Source organism: Cajanus cajan, chromosome 3 (assembly GCF_000230855.2).
Source record: "Cajanus cajan strain Asha chromosome 3, NIPB_CcT2T_4, whole genome shotgun sequence".
Lineage (NCBI taxonomy): Eukaryota > Viridiplantae > Streptophyta > Magnoliopsida > Fabales > Fabaceae > Cajanus > Cajanus cajan.
In genome coordinates, this window is record NC_138519.1 from 4,500,161 (window position 1) to 4,520,349 (window position 20,189).

At 30.8% G+C, this 20,189-nt stretch overlaps 1 protein-coding gene across 7 annotated transcripts; it reads right to left on the reverse strand.

Moving 5' to 3' along the window:
• Positions 1–1,905: 1,905 nt before the first annotated feature.
• Positions 1,906–20,134, reverse strand: LOC109800840 (serine/threonine-protein kinase CTR1). 7 transcript variants are annotated; one of them, XM_083070237.1, is made up of 19 exons: positions 19,683–20,133; positions 19,147–19,527; positions 18,930–19,074; positions 18,602–18,717; positions 18,010–18,218; positions 16,927–17,430; positions 16,789–16,829; positions 16,472–16,540; positions 15,522–15,622; positions 15,339–15,423; positions 15,166–15,264; positions 15,011–15,079; positions 14,412–14,543; positions 8,439–8,874; positions 8,062–8,179; positions 6,899–7,029; positions 6,560–6,716; positions 3,430–3,504; positions 1,906–1,988 (listed from the first exon to the last, which is right to left on the reverse strand). In XM_083070237.1, exons 2-14 carry the CDS (start codon positions 19,173–19,175, stop codon positions 8,869–8,871), a joined length of 1,605 nt encoding a protein of 534 aa, XP_082926363.1. In that variant the 5' UTR covers positions 19,176–19,527; positions 19,683–20,133; the 3' UTR covers positions 1,906–1,988; positions 3,430–3,504; positions 6,560–6,716; positions 6,899–7,029; positions 8,062–8,179; positions 8,439–8,868. The 7 variants fall into 7 exon arrangements, with proteins under 7 accessions (XP_082926363.1, XP_082926364.1, XP_082926361.1 ...); XM_083070238.1 differs by having other exon boundaries at positions 8,439–8,900; XM_083070235.1 differs by lacking the exon at positions 8,439–8,874 and having other exon boundaries at positions 19,743–20,133.
• Positions 20,135–20,189: the final 55 nt, after the last annotated feature.

Consider the following 20,189-nt stretch of genomic DNA (forward strand, 5'->3'; position numbering starts at 1 on the left):
GTTGAATAAACACAATGGCTGTAATAAAAAGAAATTATCCAATAGAAATAAATTTTCACAAATAGTTTTTGGAAAAGGGTAACTTACATTTTAGAGTTCATCGAAGATCGGATGTAATTGTTTCATCATAAACACAACCTTCTATGTAATATCATCCCTTGGTCAAATATAATATTCTTTTTCTCAATTCCTGGTTTCTTTCTTCATCATTATAATGGCTTAAGTGGAAATAGTCATTTAAACTACCTATGCAATTATTCCTCTGATAAGCTTACTGCTCAATTAGATGTCTCAACTAATTCAAGCATATAGGCCAAAACAGTATAATTATCTTCAAACAAAAATATGATTCAGGAAATGGAGTGAATAACTTACAAGTTCATAAGGAGGTGTCTTCAAGCCATAAAATGCAGTAATTTTTGAGGACCTAGGTGAACCATCAAACCTCTTTTTCTGCTTAAAATACAATGAGGGAAACATGTCAGCACAAATAAGAAAGGAAATTGTCTTAGGGAAGAAATCTCCTGTGAGAAATCAGGATTCAGCAATGATATAAAATCAATTCTAATCTATAAAAAGGTTAAAAAAAATTTAATTTTTTTTTTAAAAAAAGATCCATGGCTAATAGTGAAATTTATTTAGCTTGCTCAAATACTTTAGAAACAAATTAAAAGCAATTCTGAGGGTTTCACTACTGAAAACTTTTCGGTAGAGAAGCTTACAAAAACTCTTCTAAACTTGTATCCAAACATCCTCAAATAAAGATAGAGAGAAAGAAAGAAAAACTTGTCAATTTATTTTAGTGTTTTAAAACTTCCTTAAATAACAATTCCAAGCTATTATGGATTTTAGTTTAAAGTTACTTTATATTATGCTTAAAGTAGATTCTTATCTAAATTCAAATAAACTTTAGATGTATTAACCAATTCTCAATCAAAACAGTACTAAAATATGATAAAGGTTTCTTATTATTCTAAGGACTCTTTCTAAAAGCCATTTGTCTTTCCTATACAATTGCAACTTTATGAATAACTTTAAATTAATACTCATCTCATGTAACCAATTCTTAAAGAAAACCATTTTTTGCATAAAAATATTTTATCACCTCACCCTCTTAATAATGGTTTTGGTGCCATGTTTTCTAGACTCAAAATACTTATCCTGAACCACAAAAGGAAGTAGGGTATGCAACCAAAAGACATAAACAAGAATTAGGTTGACCAAGAAAATTTGGAGTCATGCTCCTTACAATAGAGGTAAAATCCTAAAAAGAAAACTTTAGAACAAAAAACATGCACATAGATATAGTAGCTATGCAGAATCCTAAAGTGCTCCATTACTTTATCTTTCCTCTTCTTTGCATTTTGGTGTTATACAAGAATTCTATTCTTTTTTCACTCCAAGTATACCAGCTAGCTTGGTTTTTATTCACAAATTTCTCTCAACATATTCTACCCCTTATTCCTCCTTTGGCTTTCATACACTTGCAGCCTAGTAAGCCCATTCCTCTTCCAAGCATAATGTAATATATATATATATATATATATATGTGTGTGTGTGTGTGTGTGTATATATAACAATGATTGACCACTGTGAAACAGGATAACACTCAAAAAGTCAAAAAATATTTCAGCCACAACCTTAAACCATATACCTTCAACCATATATCCATCATCATTGACCTAGCTTGTCAAATACATGCTTCAACAAATATAAATTTCTTGCAATCATTTTTGGATTTCTATTCGCAGCCACAGGCTATTTCAACTTCATACTATATATTTTTATGATCATTCTTTTCACATCACAAGTTTCACAAATGCTGAAACAATATAATTATAATAGAAGTTTTAAGCATAAATAGGCTGCAAGATTTAAATTAACTCAGGGCTAGATTAGCCTCACCTTTCTTGCATTCCATCTCATCTCCCTTCACAACTCTGTCAATTATTGTTTGGTTCAAATTTTTGGGGAACCAAATTCCTATCCTGTAAAAAGCAAACAATACATCAAGGAAGTAAAAGTTCCAAGTTCAATTCTCATCCTAAAAAGAGCAAGGAGTGTAAAATTAAACACACATAAAAGACAAGAAGAAAAAGCTAGCAAATGGCTATTAATATCTAAGAAATAATATTGATAAAAAACTTAAGGAAATCTTGTAATGAATGGCATTAGAAACAAATCTGGCTTAACTCACTCCCAAAAGGCCAACACAAGGGAAGATGATTAACAAATTGCGATAAGGAGTAGTCTAGCCATATTCTTAGTCAATGTAGGGCTTTTAACAAACACATCTTACACCTAGAACTACACATCTAGTATATCCGATTTGAAGGAGTCAACACTTTCAAGTGGTCCAATACTAGCTTGAGGGAAGAGGATTGTCCAAGTCTTGAAAGGAATGTTCTAGCCATATTCTTAGCTTGAGTGGGATACAAAACAAGATTTTAAACAAAATTCATATATTTGATTTTGGGTTGATAAATTGATTTTGAGTTGAAGGAACTTTAGGTAGCTTTTGTTTTCGATAAAAATATTATACTAAATTTTCCTATTAACTTCCTTTTAAATAAAAGGTCAAAAAATAAATCACATTCCTTTAAGGAAAAAATTATATTAAAATATTATAATAATTAGTAATAATTATTATAGTTTTACAATACTATAAAATAAATTGTTACTAAATATAAATTAAAAAACAAATGTATAAAAAAATTATCGAAATAAAAGAAAAAAAATCAATATATATATAATAAAAATAATTAGATTAAAATATTTTAATAATTATTAATGAAAATTAATTATCGATTTCATCTTAAATTTATTAGTTTTAAAAATATTTTTACATTTTAAGTGGATAGTATTTGTTAATTTTTTTTTAATTATTTTCTTTCTTTTGTTGTTTTTAGTGGATAAATATATTTTTCTATATCTTCAAATAATTTAGGGATACTAAGTAATGGATAATATTTCATCTGCTAATTTCATTAAATTTTTATTATATCAGTTTTAATTCATATTTTTAAGATATATAAAATATTTGTAATAAAAAAAATAAAAATATTAATAAATGATTGACATTTTAAAAAAAAATAATTAAGCTCTAATTGATGAAAATAAATAAATAAAAACTATTAATAAAATGAATTTATTGATAGAATTGCTAGGTTTTAAGCATAAGAAATGCCCAAGATTAGCCTGGTAGAAACATTACAAGATTAGCAGAGGCAATACATCTTCAGCATTCTAAAAAACAGGAAGAAAAAAAAAGAGAAAATTAAAACAAAACAGATGAGCAATGCAATTCAATATGATTTATAAATAATTAACAAAAAATTGTGTATGCTCCAATTCCCCTTAATGGATAGATACTACGTTCAAGTTAAATTTAGAAATGGCAAGAAAATCATTATGGAATTTGGCACGTACCTAGGACAACTAAAATAGTGTAATCTTGTGAGACATCAGGTGGGATCTCAAGCCTTTTTCACTTCAAGCCAATAGCTGCCACAACCAATAGGAAAATATGCATGAGTATTTAAGTAAAATAATAAATATGAAGAGAAAATTTGGAGTTTGCTCCTTACAATAGAGGTAAATCGCCTAAAAAAACAACTGTAGAACAAAAAACAAATGCACATAGATGCAGCAAATATGCAGAACCTTTATCTTTACTCCTCTAGTTCCATCACTTTATCTTACCTCTTCCTTCCATTTTGGTCTTATACTAGTATATCCTATTTGTAGAAGTGAACATTTTCAAGTGGTCCAATACTAGCTTGAGTGGGGGGATACAAAACAAGATTTTAAACAAAATTCATATATTTGATTTTGGGTTGATAAATTGATTTTCAGTTGAAGGAACTTTAGGTAGCTTTTGTTTTCTATAAAAATATTATACTAAATTTTCCTACTAACTTCCTTTTAAATAAAAGGTCAAAAAATAAATCACATTCCTTTAAATTTAATTTTGAATAAAATCAATTTTGCAAAGACTTGCTATTACATTTTACCAAGAGATAAGCTGCATTCAAGCACTCAATCTGTTTTACCATTTACCAAAGAACAAACTCTTTTTATCAAGTCCTAACTCTTGAAGACGCATATCAACACAAGGTATTTTAACAACCAGCCAAGCCTGGTAGTTTTAAGAATTTTGTACAATACAAACCTAACTTTATACAATAGAAATTTTTCTCAACTCAAGATAAAACATCAAGCTCTCCAGCAGAAAATCTATAGAATGGAAAGAGCAAGGAAAATTGAAAACAGACTTCAGGAAAACATTTTTAAACAGAGTCAAGACACTATATAGCATAGCAAACAACATCAAAACAGAAAATGAGTGAAAATAGAAAACAGACTTGAGGAAAACATTTCTAAACAGAGTTAAGACACACTATATGGCATAGCAAACAACTTCAAAACAGAAAATGAGCTTACTTTTACCATCATTTATTTTTATAGACACACATATTAATTGTTTTTCTTGTGACCCTTTCTTGCAACCAGTTAACTGATTTCCTTTACATTTTTCTCTGCTTCAATTTATAGCTACCTAACTAGTTAACTACTTAAAAAAATTCCTTATAGGGCCTAAATAATGACGGTTAGATCACTTGATTACTTGGGTGACTATCCCCTATAAAATAATGTTCTACATCGAACCTTCAGGCTTAGTTTTGGACCAGGCATAGATATATTGGCCCTCGTTTCATTGTGATTGATCTTTTATTCTTGTGGGCTCCCTATTTCTCTCTCACAACTATGTTCCTTAAAAGGCATAAACATAATTTTTCCACTCTTCCAAAAAATTGCAAACAAGGCTTTCATTTTTGTGTCACCCTCTCAAGTTGTCTGCAGAAGAACTATTTAGCTAATACTTTAACTATAGAAAAAATAATATTATAAATTTTATAAAGCACCTAATCATCTGTGTGACAAAACTTTCTTAGACAAAAGAATGTATGATAGAACTCTCAGGCTCCAACAATAAAATAATTTTTTTAAAATAATGAAACTAATAAAAAACTTGGAACTTATTCTTCAACAAGAGAAGTTAATAAAGATGCTCTAAAGGCTAAAGCTGTAGAACTGAAAAGAAATTGAAAAACCTTGCCTCAAAACTCAAGAGGCCCTGCCATTTTGAGTTAAGACAATTAAAGGCACACATTGAATAATAAATGCAAAAACTATGTTCATATCTTATGAGACAAACGGATTGAGTCTGAGGAAAACAAACCATGCAAACAACAACCGTATTAGGGAAAAATTTGGAAAATAATGTCATACTTAAGAGATTGGAGATTCATGAAACAAGAACACGGAATCAACCCAATTTGGAAAATAATGTCACACATATAGACAATCAAAAAGAAAGATAAAGAACCGAAAAACAGAAATAAAAAAAATATATCTTGAAACAAGAACATGGAATCAGCCAAAATATTAAATGTGGAAATTATCCAAAAAAGGAACAACATTCACCTCCAATTTCCTCCACATAGACATCATTTTGATTTAAATAAACTTTCTCAATATACCGGTTTTAAAAATGAAATTAAAAATTTGAATTATAAAAACTAAATTAAAATCTTTGCTAGTCCTCAATAATACAGAGGGCAGAAAAAAATTCACAGAGCAATGAATAGAAATATTGATTGTTGAGCTGTAGGTATAGCAAAATCAGCCAATAGTTCGGTAATATGCACCGGAATTCAGAAAATCACAAACCCTTCAACAAACAAACATACAGACACATATACAACTCTAAACACATCTTGAGAAAAAAAGTGTTGATACATACATAAGAAGGGTAAAATACATATATGTACTATAAAAGAAACATTACATAACCTGAGAAATTATTAATAAATTATATCAAAGCTAAAAATGAAAATAAGAAAGAAAGCCAAAGAACTGAAAATTAACAAAGATCATGATATGAAAATTCCATTCTTTTATTCACTCCAAGTATACCAACTAGCCTGGTTGTTATTATTCACACATTTCTCTCTTAACAAATTCTACCCCTTATCCCTCCTTTGGCTTTCATACACCTGCAGCCTAATAAGCCCACTCCTCTTCTAAGTATAACATAATATATATATATATATATATAACAATGATTTACCGAAATCCAGGTAGCTTATTATCAAGAAACGAGAGGAATCTGCAAACATGAAAAAGCTTCACAAAATGCTACATACAGAAGAAATGTAGTAGCAATATTACTTTTTACAGGATTAAACACCTAAAGAAAATGGTAGGTCCAGATTCTTTTGACAAATATTCATGGGTCTATTTGTAGCAAAAATAAATAGACAATTGATGAAGTCCAGTGCTCTTGAAAGCTTCAGATATTAAGTGAATGCACTGTAATAGTTTTATATCTTTGAGATGAGATGTCACAGGCCCCTCATGCAAGTTTTATTTGGGCAGCACCCTTTACTTGATGAAATTTAATTTAATTATGAATAATTGGGCATGTTAATGGATTTACATCTCTAAAGCAACAGAAGTTACAGATAATGTTAATCAATAATCAGTATGAACTGACCTGGCCATATACTTGGCCTTCTCAGCTTCCTCCCATGCTACTGCACGTGCTTCAATGAAACTCTTAGGTGGTTCTGCTTTAGTTTTCAAGGAACTGGATGCATCCTTATCCTCCTCTTCTTTGCTACCCATGCAGCAATGTTCATTTTACCTAGTATCTAATAAAGGAATCAAACCATATGGATCTATATATCAAGAATTATGTACAAAAAAACAAATAAAGGAAAACTTGAGGCAGGAATGTGAGTATGAAATCTCGTGACAAGAAAAACTCAAACTACTATACGTGCAATGAAATTAAAATATTCAGAGTTTAAAATCAGAGAGTCAAACAACTTACCTTCAAAGTCAGAACCTGAATCAGGATCATAAACTATATCCAAATATGAAGATACAATAGAAACTCGCCATTAGTTTCATCTTCAACAACGACATCATCCCTAGCCCGTACAGAAGACCATGGAAAAGTCACTACAGAATACAAAGAAGAGGAGAATGAGGAGTTTGAAGACAAGACTACAGAAAAATTTAAGCAGAAGCTTCTATCACTTCATTAGGAATTAAACTAAGGATAAGGACAATTACAATTAATAGTCCAACACATCAAGCAGAAAGAAACCTAGTACAATTTACACCACAAGATCAATCACATTTTTAATCTTTTACATCACTTATATCCCCTTGACATTTACTCACGTCACAGTTTTTATTAACCAGGCAAGCGCAAAGACAACATGCAATAGAAGTATTTGCTTTTGAAATTCAGATACGGAAACACCCTGCCAAATAAACACTAGTGTAACCAAATGTAAGATCAAAGTCCTTTTGATAAGAGGAGAAGCTAACTTAAGGCCTATTTGGATAATCTTCTCCAAAAACATTTCTAGGAGAGAAAAAAAATAGGAAGATAAAATGAAATAAATTTTTCCAAAAGCTATAATTAGCTTATGTATAAACTAATTTGTAGAAGTTTTCTTTTATTCGCTTTCACCAAAATCTTATTTTTAACTTATGTATAAGGCTGATTTTAACTTATGGTAAAGTTTATTTCAATTTTACTTCCTATTATTTTTTTCCTTAGAAGTGATTATGGAGAAGTTTACTCAAGCGTACCCTTAAAAGAAACTCAAGCCTAGACAATTAGTCAACCACCCCGTGCAAAGTGAAACACAATTATGTCTACAAAATGCCTCTAACTTAATCTACAACCATTTATTTGAGCATTACAATCCACAGAACAAATACACTCAAAAGGATAAAGCATTTGACATTTTGACTAGTGAAACAATAGTAATCAAGATACAACAACCTGAAGGCTGAAGCCAAACCTTAGACCTTCCCTAAACAAAATCTATGGCAATGTTATTGGCTTTTGTCACACACGAAACCGGAATTAACAACACAACCAAACCATGCCAATAGCCAAACATCAAACCCCAAATTCACAATCACTTACGGTACTAAACCAAATCAAAAATTAAAAAAAAAAAGTGTAGTTATTACCGTGCTTGCCCATCGATCCTTGGCGTCAACTTCGGCAACTTTCTGGAGCAAATACTCAACGACCTCAGTGAATCTCTCACACGCGGCAACATGAAGAGCAGTGTGATAATCAATATCCCTGAAATTGACATAGCACCTCAGTCTTCTTGTTTTCAAAACTTCAACCGATCAAAAATATCGAAATCGCGTTTCGCATAAACACAAAAAGAAAAATAACAAAACCAAAACAGATTCAAGTAACAAACAAGCAAAATGAAATTAACAAAAAAAATGGTTCATGAAAAGGCATGCGTCCAAACTAGGGAGTAAAGAAAATAAAGAAGTTCCAAAATTAGGAAAAAGAAAGTAAAAGAGAAAATCGAAAAGATTATGCCTACCAGAAACTATGGGATTGGAAAGGGATCAACAAGAACGAAGCTCCATCGAGGCACGTTAACTTAGGTTAGGGTTTCGGATCGAAGTGTGATTTCAATGTGTTTCGGATCGAAGTGCGGTTTCGAAGAGGGTTTCGGATCGGAGTGCGGTTTCGGATCGTTATCTCACATTCTCACTCTCTTTCTTTCACTCTGTTTCTTTCTTTTGAATATGCGGTTAAATTTCTCTAACCTCTTTGTCCCTAGCTCACTGGGGTACCAGGATCTCCCCTCATAGGTCTATTGATAGCTCCGCCTTAGTCGAGTGAAGTAGGCTGGGCTCTTTTAAATTAGCCATGCCAGGCCTTTTCCTCAATGCTGGCATCAACATACATGAGTCCCTTCTCTGGGGCTTTCTTGTTCTTACTTGTATCGTTTGGGTGGGGCAGATTGGTTATTCCTGATAAAAATATATATTTTTTATATCTGAGATAAAAATAAAATAAACCTGCTAAGTACCGGCTAAAATAAAATAAACCTGATAAAAATATATATTTTTTATATCTAAAAATACATGATAATACAAAAAAGAAAAAAAAAAAAACTTATATTACTTTTTCTTAAGGAACTCAAAATCAATATTAAGTCTTTTAGATAATATAATGACTGTAATTCAATTTTTTTCTATTGTAGACCAGTCAGTGTTTTAATTTAATTTTTTTCATCATCCATTCCTCCTATTTATTATTTATAATACTTAACATAAAACAATTGTTTGTTGATACCTAAAATTTTGTTTTATTATATATAAGACTGAATTTATATTATTTTATGTACTAATTATTTTTAAATTAAAATATTTTTAACTAAATAAATTCACTTAATTTAATAACATATATTAATTTAAAAGACATACATAATAATTGGTTAAGAGAGAATAATATTAATTATGAAGAAAAAAGTAAATCCTTACTAACATAAAATAGTTGATAAAAATTTAACACTAACCCTTACTTTATGTGTCTCTCCTAGTGGACAACATCCAGTGACCCATACACTTGAAAATAGTACCATGGCATATATAATAATTCTCGAACAGGTGATCACTAAGTCACAAGTCACATAATAGAGACTATAAAATATTTTTAAATTAAAAAGATCATTATTATTAACAAAATGAGCAGTAATTTTTTATATATTTTTTTCTTATTAAATCTTTAAATATATATTAATGAGAAAAAAAGTTAAAATATAAAATAAATTTATATTTTCGTCGAATCATCCTCCGAACATTAAAAAATTAATATTTATTAATAAATTTATTATAAAATAATTATTTAATTTAATATTTTATAATTTAAATTATTATATTAATCATTTGGTATGCGTTTCGAAATGTAATTCGGAGATTGTATCATTTTTCTTAAAAAAATATAATATTAAAATATTTTTTAAAAATTATAAAAATAAAGGAAAAACATGACATGTTAGACCAAATTTATAATCTAGTTACATTATGATAAAACTTTCTAGTGTTTATTAATTTTAACAAAACGTGTATCCTTGAAATTGTTCGGTACTTGTTTCACAGATTAAAGGCACTCTTACCTATCAAAATACTAATCAAGAATCTTAACAAAAATTAACAAGTTATAAAAATTGTACCTAACCAGATTTGAACGATCAAAAAATATATATAACAAAATTTTAACTTAAAAAATAAAAGTTAATTTTTTGTAGTAGTTTTTATTTAACCAATTGTTATAAAACCAATTAATTTTGGTTATGGTTAAATTTTTTATATGTGTTTATTTTTAAGGTTTATTTTTCTTCTCAAAGTGTTAGACTTTTAGATATACCAAAGGAACCAAAACCTCAGAAAACAAAAAAGAAACAAGAAAAAGATTATATGTATTTATCCTTTTCGGCATAGGAATTTTCTAACAAGAGAGATACACTAACATAAAATAGTTGATAAAAATTTAACACTAACCCTTACTTTATGTGTCTCTCCTAGTGGATCAGATCCAGTGATCTATACACTTGAAAATGCTACCATGACATATATAATAATTCTCGAACCAGTGATTACTAAGTCACATAACAGATTCTATAAAATACTTTTAAATTGAAAAGGATCATTATTATTAACAAAATGAGCAGTAACTTTTTATATTTTTTTTTCTTATTAAATCTTTAAATATATATTAATGAAAAAAAGTTAAAATATAAAATAAATTATATTATTCTCTCATGATAGATATTATACCGCTCTTCCCTTTTATGTTAAAATATATAAATTATGTTACTCTTCTTTGAGAAATAAGAATATTAGACTTTCATATCCTTTTAGGTTAAAATATACAATTTAATTCATTTAACTTAAGGTCATTAATGTAAATTTTACTATTCTTCCTTTAGAAATATAAGTATTACATTATCTACCATTTATATGTTAAAATATCAAATAAATCATCTTTTTATCTCTTAAACTTGAAAGATACAATTATTGTATCATTATTCTTCTATATTAACTTAACATCGCAAAAAAATAATTATTCTAATATTTTAAAAAATAATTTTAATTTAATTATTCATAAAAGTATATTTTTAATTTAATTAATCATAAAAATATACTTTAATTAAAATATATTTTAAAATACTTTTATTTCATTATCATTCATTTACTTATTAAAAAAATGTAAAACATATAATTAAATTTAAAATTAATTAATTAAAATAATAAATAAAATAAAAACTATAAAATAAATTTGATATGTATATTATATATAGTATAATATTTTGTATATTATAATATAAATTAACTTATATATGAATATTAGATTTTTGTAATAATTATGTTTTTATATAATAATAAATTTTTAATATAAATATATTTATTTAAAAGATATACAGTTAATATTCATATTTTAACATTATATTAATTATATATAATAAATAATATTTTATAATAAAATACTTATTTATTTAGATATTATCTTAAAATATTATATTTATAACATTAATTAAATAATACTTTAATACATATATATTATCTTTAGTATATATATATATATAATTAATATTATATAAAATATTATTTTATTTAAATGTTTATAAATATGTTATATTAATTATATCGATTAAATAATATCTTAATATTTGATTTTATTATACTTATATTATTTTGATTTGATATATAACTTTAAAAATATTTTATAATCTATACTAATCTATAAAGGGGATACTCTTTTTGGTAACTACTTTGGTCTTCATTTTTTTTTACCATTATACCTTTTTATTTTAAAAAATTAGAAAAAAAATATTTTTTAATCAAATCTAAGAACTTAAAACTAATGAATCTATACTTCTATACTAATATATAAAGGGGATGTCACTTTTAATAACTACTTTTGATTTTGATTTTTACATGACCATTTTATCCTTTGTTTATTTTTCAATAACTACATTTTTATGAATAACTTCTCATTTTTATTTATTTATTTATTTAATTTAATACAATACAGGCACGGAATGCCTTTTTCCTGCTAGTGATAATAATGAAAATTATTTTTTCAAATATATATAGTTAACTTTAATAAAATTTATAATAATTTTTAAAATAATTACTAAATGTGTAAATTAAGAGATAAATTTTTAAGTATAAAATGTTTGAATTTGTTAAGAGAAGGTGTGTAATATTACATCTTTGAGGAGATGTTTGATTCATGAAAAGGCCTGCATCCAAACTAGGACTTTTTCGCCATAATAAATTAAAATAAAATAAAATCTTCTAAAAAAATTATTTACCAAACTAAATAGTTTTAGCCAGTGATTTAAAAATCGGACCGAACCAGCTGATCGGACCGGTTAGACCGGAAACCGGTGGTCCAGCCGGTCCGAATCTTAAGTTGGATCGGTTATGCAGTCGACCCGTTTCAAACCGGATTGAACCGGTCAATTTTCCAGTTCAACCGGTGAACTGGTGGGTCAAACCGGTTCAATCATTTTTTTTTCTTTTTTTTTTAATTTTTTTAAGGGACCATAAACCACAAAAAATAATAATGAAATTGAATCTCTTAATGAAAAAGCAAGGAGTCTTATTAAATATAACAATGACTACTTGTTCTAATATATTTGTTTGCAATATATACAACTTAAATAATTTTTATTGTATATTATTAATTTTAAATTATATATTTAATAATATAATATTTATGTAAATATTACATATATTATTTTGTGATATTAATTGCAAACATATTATATATGTACATATTATTTATATTTTTAATTTGTATTAATGTACCGTTTAACATGTAATTTATGTATTTTTTTACAAAATAAAAATAAATTTTTTTTTAAATAAGATAGAAAAATTGAAATTTAAAATAAGATATGAATTTATTAAAATTTATAAGTATAAAATATATTTAATATGAATATTTTTTTAATAAAAATAAATAAAAACCGAGTCATGCGGTTCAACTAATGACCCACCGGTTCAACTTTTGACCCACTAATCAAGTATCTTAACCGGTTCGATGACCGGTCCGGTTTTTAAAACTATGGTTTTAGCCACGACGGATTTGAAAAGAGAAAGAAAAACATCAACTTTGGTAACGACTCCCAGAAATGCATGCACACAAGAGAGATGATCAACGGAAAATGTCATTAAGATTGACGTGGGTGTAGAGGAAGGAAACGTCACCTTGCTTGACGACTTTCATTGTCTGGAAAAGTAATGGAAAACGTCAATATCCTTACAAGCTAAAAAGGTCGTATTCTCCTTTGGGAAATACTGGAGGTGCAGGTTTGCGAACTGTGAGGATGTTTTTGAGCACATACTCAATGCCAATTTGAGCCATCTCACTTTCTATTGCACATGCCAGAACAACAAAAAGACAACTCGTGATTCCGAAAGCATGCAGTAAATGTATTTGGCCTCACCACACCTTCCTTCCTTTCTCCTTCATCTTCACCACACATCAAAAGCATGCAGTAAACGTATTTGGCCTCGTGGTGACCCTGTAGCATCGCCTTTTTCAAATTCTAGAGACCCAACTTAACAGTTGAAGAAGAACTAAAGCATTGAACCATTCCTTCGCGGTACGCAATCTCCAAGTTACCACTCTCCCTGCAACGCTTCAGAAACCATGATTCCTTCTCTCTGGTGAACCACAAAAGCGACACCGATGCAAAATTCTCCATAGAGACGTGACGGTACACATGATCGTCCTTCGCAGCATCAAGAAATTCTTTGCAACATGGTTTGACAGGAATAGGCAAAATGGAAGGTGAGATGACTCAAGTTGGCATTGAGTATGTGCTCAAAAACATCCTCACAGCTCGCAAACCTGCACCTCCAGTATTGCCCAAAGGAGAATATGACGTTTTCAGCTTGCAAGGAAAACGTCTCACGGATTGACGTTTTCCATTGCTTTTCCAAATAATGAAAGTCATCAAGCATGGCGAAGCTTCCTTCCTCTGTACCCACTGCGCACAACACGTCAATCTTAATGACGTCTTCCATTAATCCTCTCTCTTGTGTACATGCATTTCTGGGAGTCATCACTGGAGTTGACATTTTCTTTCTCTCTTCAAATCCATCGTGGCTAAAACTATTTAGTTTGGTAAATAGTTTTTTTAATAATTTATTTTAGAAATTTTTATTTTATTTTAATTTATTATGGCAAAAAGGCCTCCAAACTAGAGAGTAAAACGATGACTTTTTGCAGCTACACAACTCTTTGATTTTAATTTGTTATAAAATAGTGATAAATCTAAATTAAATTAAACATGGTCATGTTCTTATTTTCTCGTTTCTAAAAGGAGATCAATTGCCATAGTATTTAGATAAAAGAAAAAGAAGGAAAAAAAAAAAAGACATGGGCAGTTAATTATGTGTCCTTGTTGATAATAATATTTTTGCATTTAGGTGAAAATAATTGATTTCAAACATTTAAAATATAGAGCATATATATTCATCGAGTTTACCTGGGCAGGACTAAGTCCACTCCATGGTTGTTGCATGGTCACAAGTTCCCACAGTATAACTCCAAAACTGTATACATCAGATTTCTCATTGGAGGGTTCTCCACGAAGAAATTCTGGAGCCATCCATTCAGGCTAAAAGTAAGATCAGGAGAGTTAGTTATACTCGGGCGAGGTACCATGAAGTAAAAGTTCAACCTGTGAAATATTAAAAGAATGACCCAAAATCCAAGTCCAAAGACAGGAAAACAAGTTCATTGTTCCCATGCATACCTCCCATTCAAAAGACTGAACCAACATAAAAGATTTGTCACTCATAACAACCAATCTGACAACCAACCATCAACCAAAACATGATTGTATAATTGATCTGGTACCATGTTGTAAGTGAACGGCTAATCAGAAGTGTCAGTGGATTCACATGCATTCACAAGTAGCTACAACAGTTCAAGTTTAGAACTCTATTTATTTCAAACTTGAAAGTGCTACTCCAGAAGAAGAGGAAAGAAGTGGACTTTTATTCACAAGTTAAATTGGCATTTATACCATGAAATTTATATGATTAAGTTTACAGAATGAGAGGCTGGAGAGAGAAACTTAACTGTTCCCGCAACAGATTTGGACGGTATGAATGTGTTGGCCTTAAATCTTGACAATCCAAAATCACCAACCTGAACATGAAATGAAGAAAGAAATTATCTATTTGCATAAAACATTTAAAATATCATAATAAACTACTAAGTCAGTTCCATTCTACCTTCACAGTCCAATTTTTATCCACCAACAAGTTTGGGGATTTGAGATCCCAGTGCACAATTGAAGGTTTCAAACAGTGTAGATAATTGATCCCTTTAGCCTGCAACCAAACGTATGGTATATTATATACAAGATAATTATTTAGTGTAAAAAATATATATATCTGGCACAAACCACATCCAAAGCCATCCGTAATCTCCTCCTCTTATCCAGAATTTCACCAGATGCTGGTCTATGTATCAAGTGGTATAAACTACCCCTATCACAAAAATGTACAGCAACAGTAGGACAATCAATTCTTTATGCAAGAACATGAAATATTATGGTTAAGGATATATAAGAAGTTGGTTGTCTTACCTAGGTAAATACTCTGTCACTATTGATAGATGGGGGCGTTTTGTAACAGACCCCATTAAGAGCACCACATTTGGATGACGAACCCGTTTCATTATTGCAACCTAAAGCAATGCAAAACAACTTCAACATAACTAGCTTCTGCTTTACCCCATTGATGGGGAAAGGAAATAGAACAGGGTTTCATCCTCCAAGTTAAATCTTATTGAGCACAACTAGTATTGCATAAAAATACAAGTTTTAAGCATGTCAGTGCAACACAGAATTTACTACTGAGATCCACAAACCATGCAACCAACTTGAATAATTAGAGTTTATGACGTGCAGCAGTAGTATTATTTTAGTTGGATGAATGTGGTGTCTCTAAATACCAGAGGGATGATTTTTACAGACCAAGAATCTGATCGATTGAAAAGAGGTGTGCATATTTGAACTGAAAAGAGGAAAACAAGTGACCAGTGTGCGTCCAATTGAAATGAAATGCTGCCATGCATGCAAGAGTGGAAGGCACGTGTAAATTTACTTAAGCAAAAAGCATAAATCTTGTATTGAATAACCTAGGCAGGGCCTCAATAAATGTGAATTTACCACCCACCAAGATGGAGGATAAAAACTTGGAACAAGCATTCAAAAAGGGAAACTGATAAAACAAGATACACAATCATCAATAATAAGACAGAGATATGGCCAAAACTAGCACAAAACAAGACAAAAAGTATATTAGTATTTTTTAGGAAAGAGAATTTTTCTGAAATAGAAAAGGACAAAATGACAGGGTACAAGACACTAGGCCAAAGGAATACATTATGCTCATGAGCATAATTGATTATCAGCTAATATGTATGCCTAATCTTCAGTCTGTAGCATATTTATACCATTTAGCTAATGGTAATCCAAATCATAAGCAATGCAATAAAGAGGCACCATGATACATTTGTCCCATGAATACATACCTCTCTCAGAAACTCCTTCAACTGATCATCATGGAAATCCTGAACTGTTAAGACCTTGACTGCAACATCCTGCCATTTATAAAATAAATAATATCACCAAAAGATAAATAAATAAATTCATAGAGCCAACATAAGACATATCAATATTTAAATATACTATAATATAGTCAACTCGTTTTGGTGGATAAGTGTCATTCATCCAATTCCAATCAAACAAACTAAGAAAGTAAACAGTTCGAAGGAATCAAAAAGCTACATTTATATATACTCAAATGGGAATATCCTATATAAAATTCAACAATTGTATCAACACTTACTGATCCATGCCATTCAGCACGGTACACTGTCCCGAATGAGCCTGCAAAGTGAAAATTACAGCAGCATTTAGAGTCACCTAATGGAGACCAAAGTTATGTGAATTCAGGAAGAAATTACATGGGAAACAGGAAAAGTACCAGCACCGACACGCTCTTTAATTCGTAAATTTTCCCATGATATCTCAAGCCATTCCATTGCAAGTGATGGTTCAAGATTCACATATCTCGGAATATTCCCAGCCGGTAAACAACCGTGGTTTTCAATTTTATTGTCTACCTGTTTCAGTTCGTATTGGTCGGATGAACTATGTATAGATTGCTTGAAAGTACTTTTCACCGCAGAACTTCCGTTTACAGTGATCTCATTGTTGGAAGTCTCTTGTACTACTACATCTTCACTAAGCCTTGGATATTCATGTAATGATGCTTCAATGACTGGATGAAGAGCCTTAGAAACATCTTCATGGATGGTAGGCAAAACTGAACTAAGAACTGCACATTCCTCATCATTCCCTTCTAAACCAAAAGGAAATAGAGATGGTTCTGTTCCTTCACATATTTGATCAATTGAAGCATAAATGGAGCCCTTGTGACTTTTGAGCAAATCAGTTTCCTTGACTTGTTGATCACTCTGTCCACAGCCTGCAGATCATTGAAAAATTGCTAAGACCAACTTTTAACTAGATTCATAGAAGTCCTCTCTGCTTGTTATAAGATTTACTATTAACCAAACTGCAAAAGCACAAGTTACCCAGTCCCCAGAGGTTTGAATTTAAAATTTCAGAAACAAACATGTTTCACATTCTTGAGTAGAAAGCAAAAAGCTTAAAGCCACTTTAACATGTATTTAATATGATGTATGAGAGGGTTGGAATAAGGTATAAAGATAGACCACTTTTGTGGTGAAGGAAAACGAAAAAAAAAAAAAAGAAACATCTGGCTCAAACTTGATTCAATGGCCTGAATAGCTCAAGGCAATATAAGCACCCACAGTGGCTGTGCATGTACTTGAACAATTAATTGATATGTTTTTAGGAAGTATGATAATTGATACAAAAGAAAATATGTGGAGATTTGAGACCATACTGCAAATGAGTTTAAGTAATATGCATCTTGAAGATCCAAGTATATACTGATGACTACCCAGGTTCCTCCTTTGAAGTTAAAATACTAACATGCAATTTGAAGATCAACTTTTCAGGGGTGTAAAACACAACATACCTGAATATGGAAGACTATCAGAATTAGCAGGTCTGTGATTGGAAATTATAGATTGAGAACATGCTACATCATCCATATAAGGTGATTGTGATTCTTTTAAATGAGAAATTTGAAATGGGGAAGGCATCGAAGAAACATAGGCTCCATTAATTGAGGAATCTGGTCCGTGGATATTTCCAGGTTCCCCAACTAGGTCGACCACATATTCCCTGTCAAATAATAAAATATAACATGATTCATTGGAAAATATGAAGTAAATGTCAGATGCCTCTGTAAACGAACTTATTATCTACATGAAGTTATCAGTTGCATGCCAAGGTCCTGATATGCAAGCAAAAAAGGTAGATGCAATTATACAAATTATGGATCAATACAACTTGTTGAAAATGCCTAAAGCCCTTGAAAATTGAAATCAAGAACACAAAAAATAACAAGAAAAATTCTGGGGGAAAAGGAGAAAACTGGTCAAAACTGCTGATGGAATACCTGCAATTATGTTTATGATTGACAGATGTTCACATCGGCAATATTATCAAAATTCAAAGCATGAAAGACAGCAAAAATTAGGACCAAAGTCGGGTGTTGTGCTTACCTTGAGAGCTGCTTGTCATCTTTAATTTTGACCAGGCAAGAGGATCTATGATCTGCAACACAATATTTGCAACCACGAGCTATGTGACAGGGCAAACCTATGTAATCTGCCAATCTCTGGATTAAGAAAACCCAAGTAACTGTGAATAAGTAATCTGTAACAAGCTTAAGTCCAAAACATTAATACATCCAACTCAGTCCAAAACAACCTCAGGCAACACTAATGCACCCTCTTCATGTGCATCCAAGCGCACTCAAGTCTCAACAATATTCTTACACAACTAAATCGTTCCTCGATATTATATTCAGGAAACACATTAACACTTCACCTTAAAAAGAATTGCCCGATGCCTACAAAGTCCAGAAGACAGGCTGCCAATAGGAAGCACAACACACTTGTGAAAATTCCTCAACTTTTTACTAACCAACTTCCAGCGCTTATGGAGATCCCCTTGCTCCACCGGGAACTTACCACTTCAACATTCAAAATTCACAATAAGTAAAAAGGAAAAAATAAACACCAATATTAAAGCACTTCACACTCACTCGAAGAAGAAATACGTTGTACACAACATACTATATGCCAATATCTCATTCTAACCCCATATAAATGGCAACAAGTTTCCTAGCTGTTCCACCAACACCAACGTATTCTCAGAAGCACAATACAACTCTTGCGCTTTATCCTGAAGCAGCTTCAAGCTGGAGTCCTCGTGTCTATCAACCAGCACCACCTCCATACAAGTCTCGCTGGGCTCAACCGCTTTAAGCGCCATCAAAGTAGGTATCCTTCTACCTTCCTCCACATCAAAGTAGGTTTCCCTACCTCGCGCACTGCACTCACGTGCGAATCAAATCGCAAACTACTTTCACTTTCCCTCTTCTTTGCAAATATACTTCCTCTACGTTCTTCTTCAACCGATGCCACTGTTAACCATGGACAATAATAATAATAATAATAATAATAATAATAATAATAATAATAATAATAATAATAATAATAATAATAATAATAATAATAATAATAATAATAATAATAATAATAGTAATAGTAATATAATAGTATAGTATGGAGAGTTAACTTGCACTCGACTCTTTCCGAATCAGAAAACCACGTTGGAAACCAAACGGCGATCGTGCACCTGAAAGTGGCGGATTCAAAAATTCAATGCGCGATTTCGTTCTAGTCGAACTTTGGAGAGTAGGAATGAAACCGAACGACGCTGAATTCAGGAGCGGGAGATTGAGGAAGAGGCGAATGTGAAATATTGGTTGAGTTGTGACGTTCGTTGCGATTTTAGCAATAGCAGTAACAAGGGGAGTTGTGGTTTTGGAGGGGGAAATGGAAATAATACAAGGGGAGTTGTGCGCACCCTTGTTATGACCAAACCAATCAAGACACGCAAGGGGAGAGGTGCGCACTGCGCATGGGGTGTAACATAGTGCGCTATGAAGCCGCGGGTTTCTGTGTGGGAGCTGCGGGTTCTAAAATTGGGAGTCATGCACTCTCTTCAGTTAATCGGCCTCGAGATGAGAGATACTAATATAGTATCACGGAAAACCTCGCCTAAAGTAATTCATTTATTTTC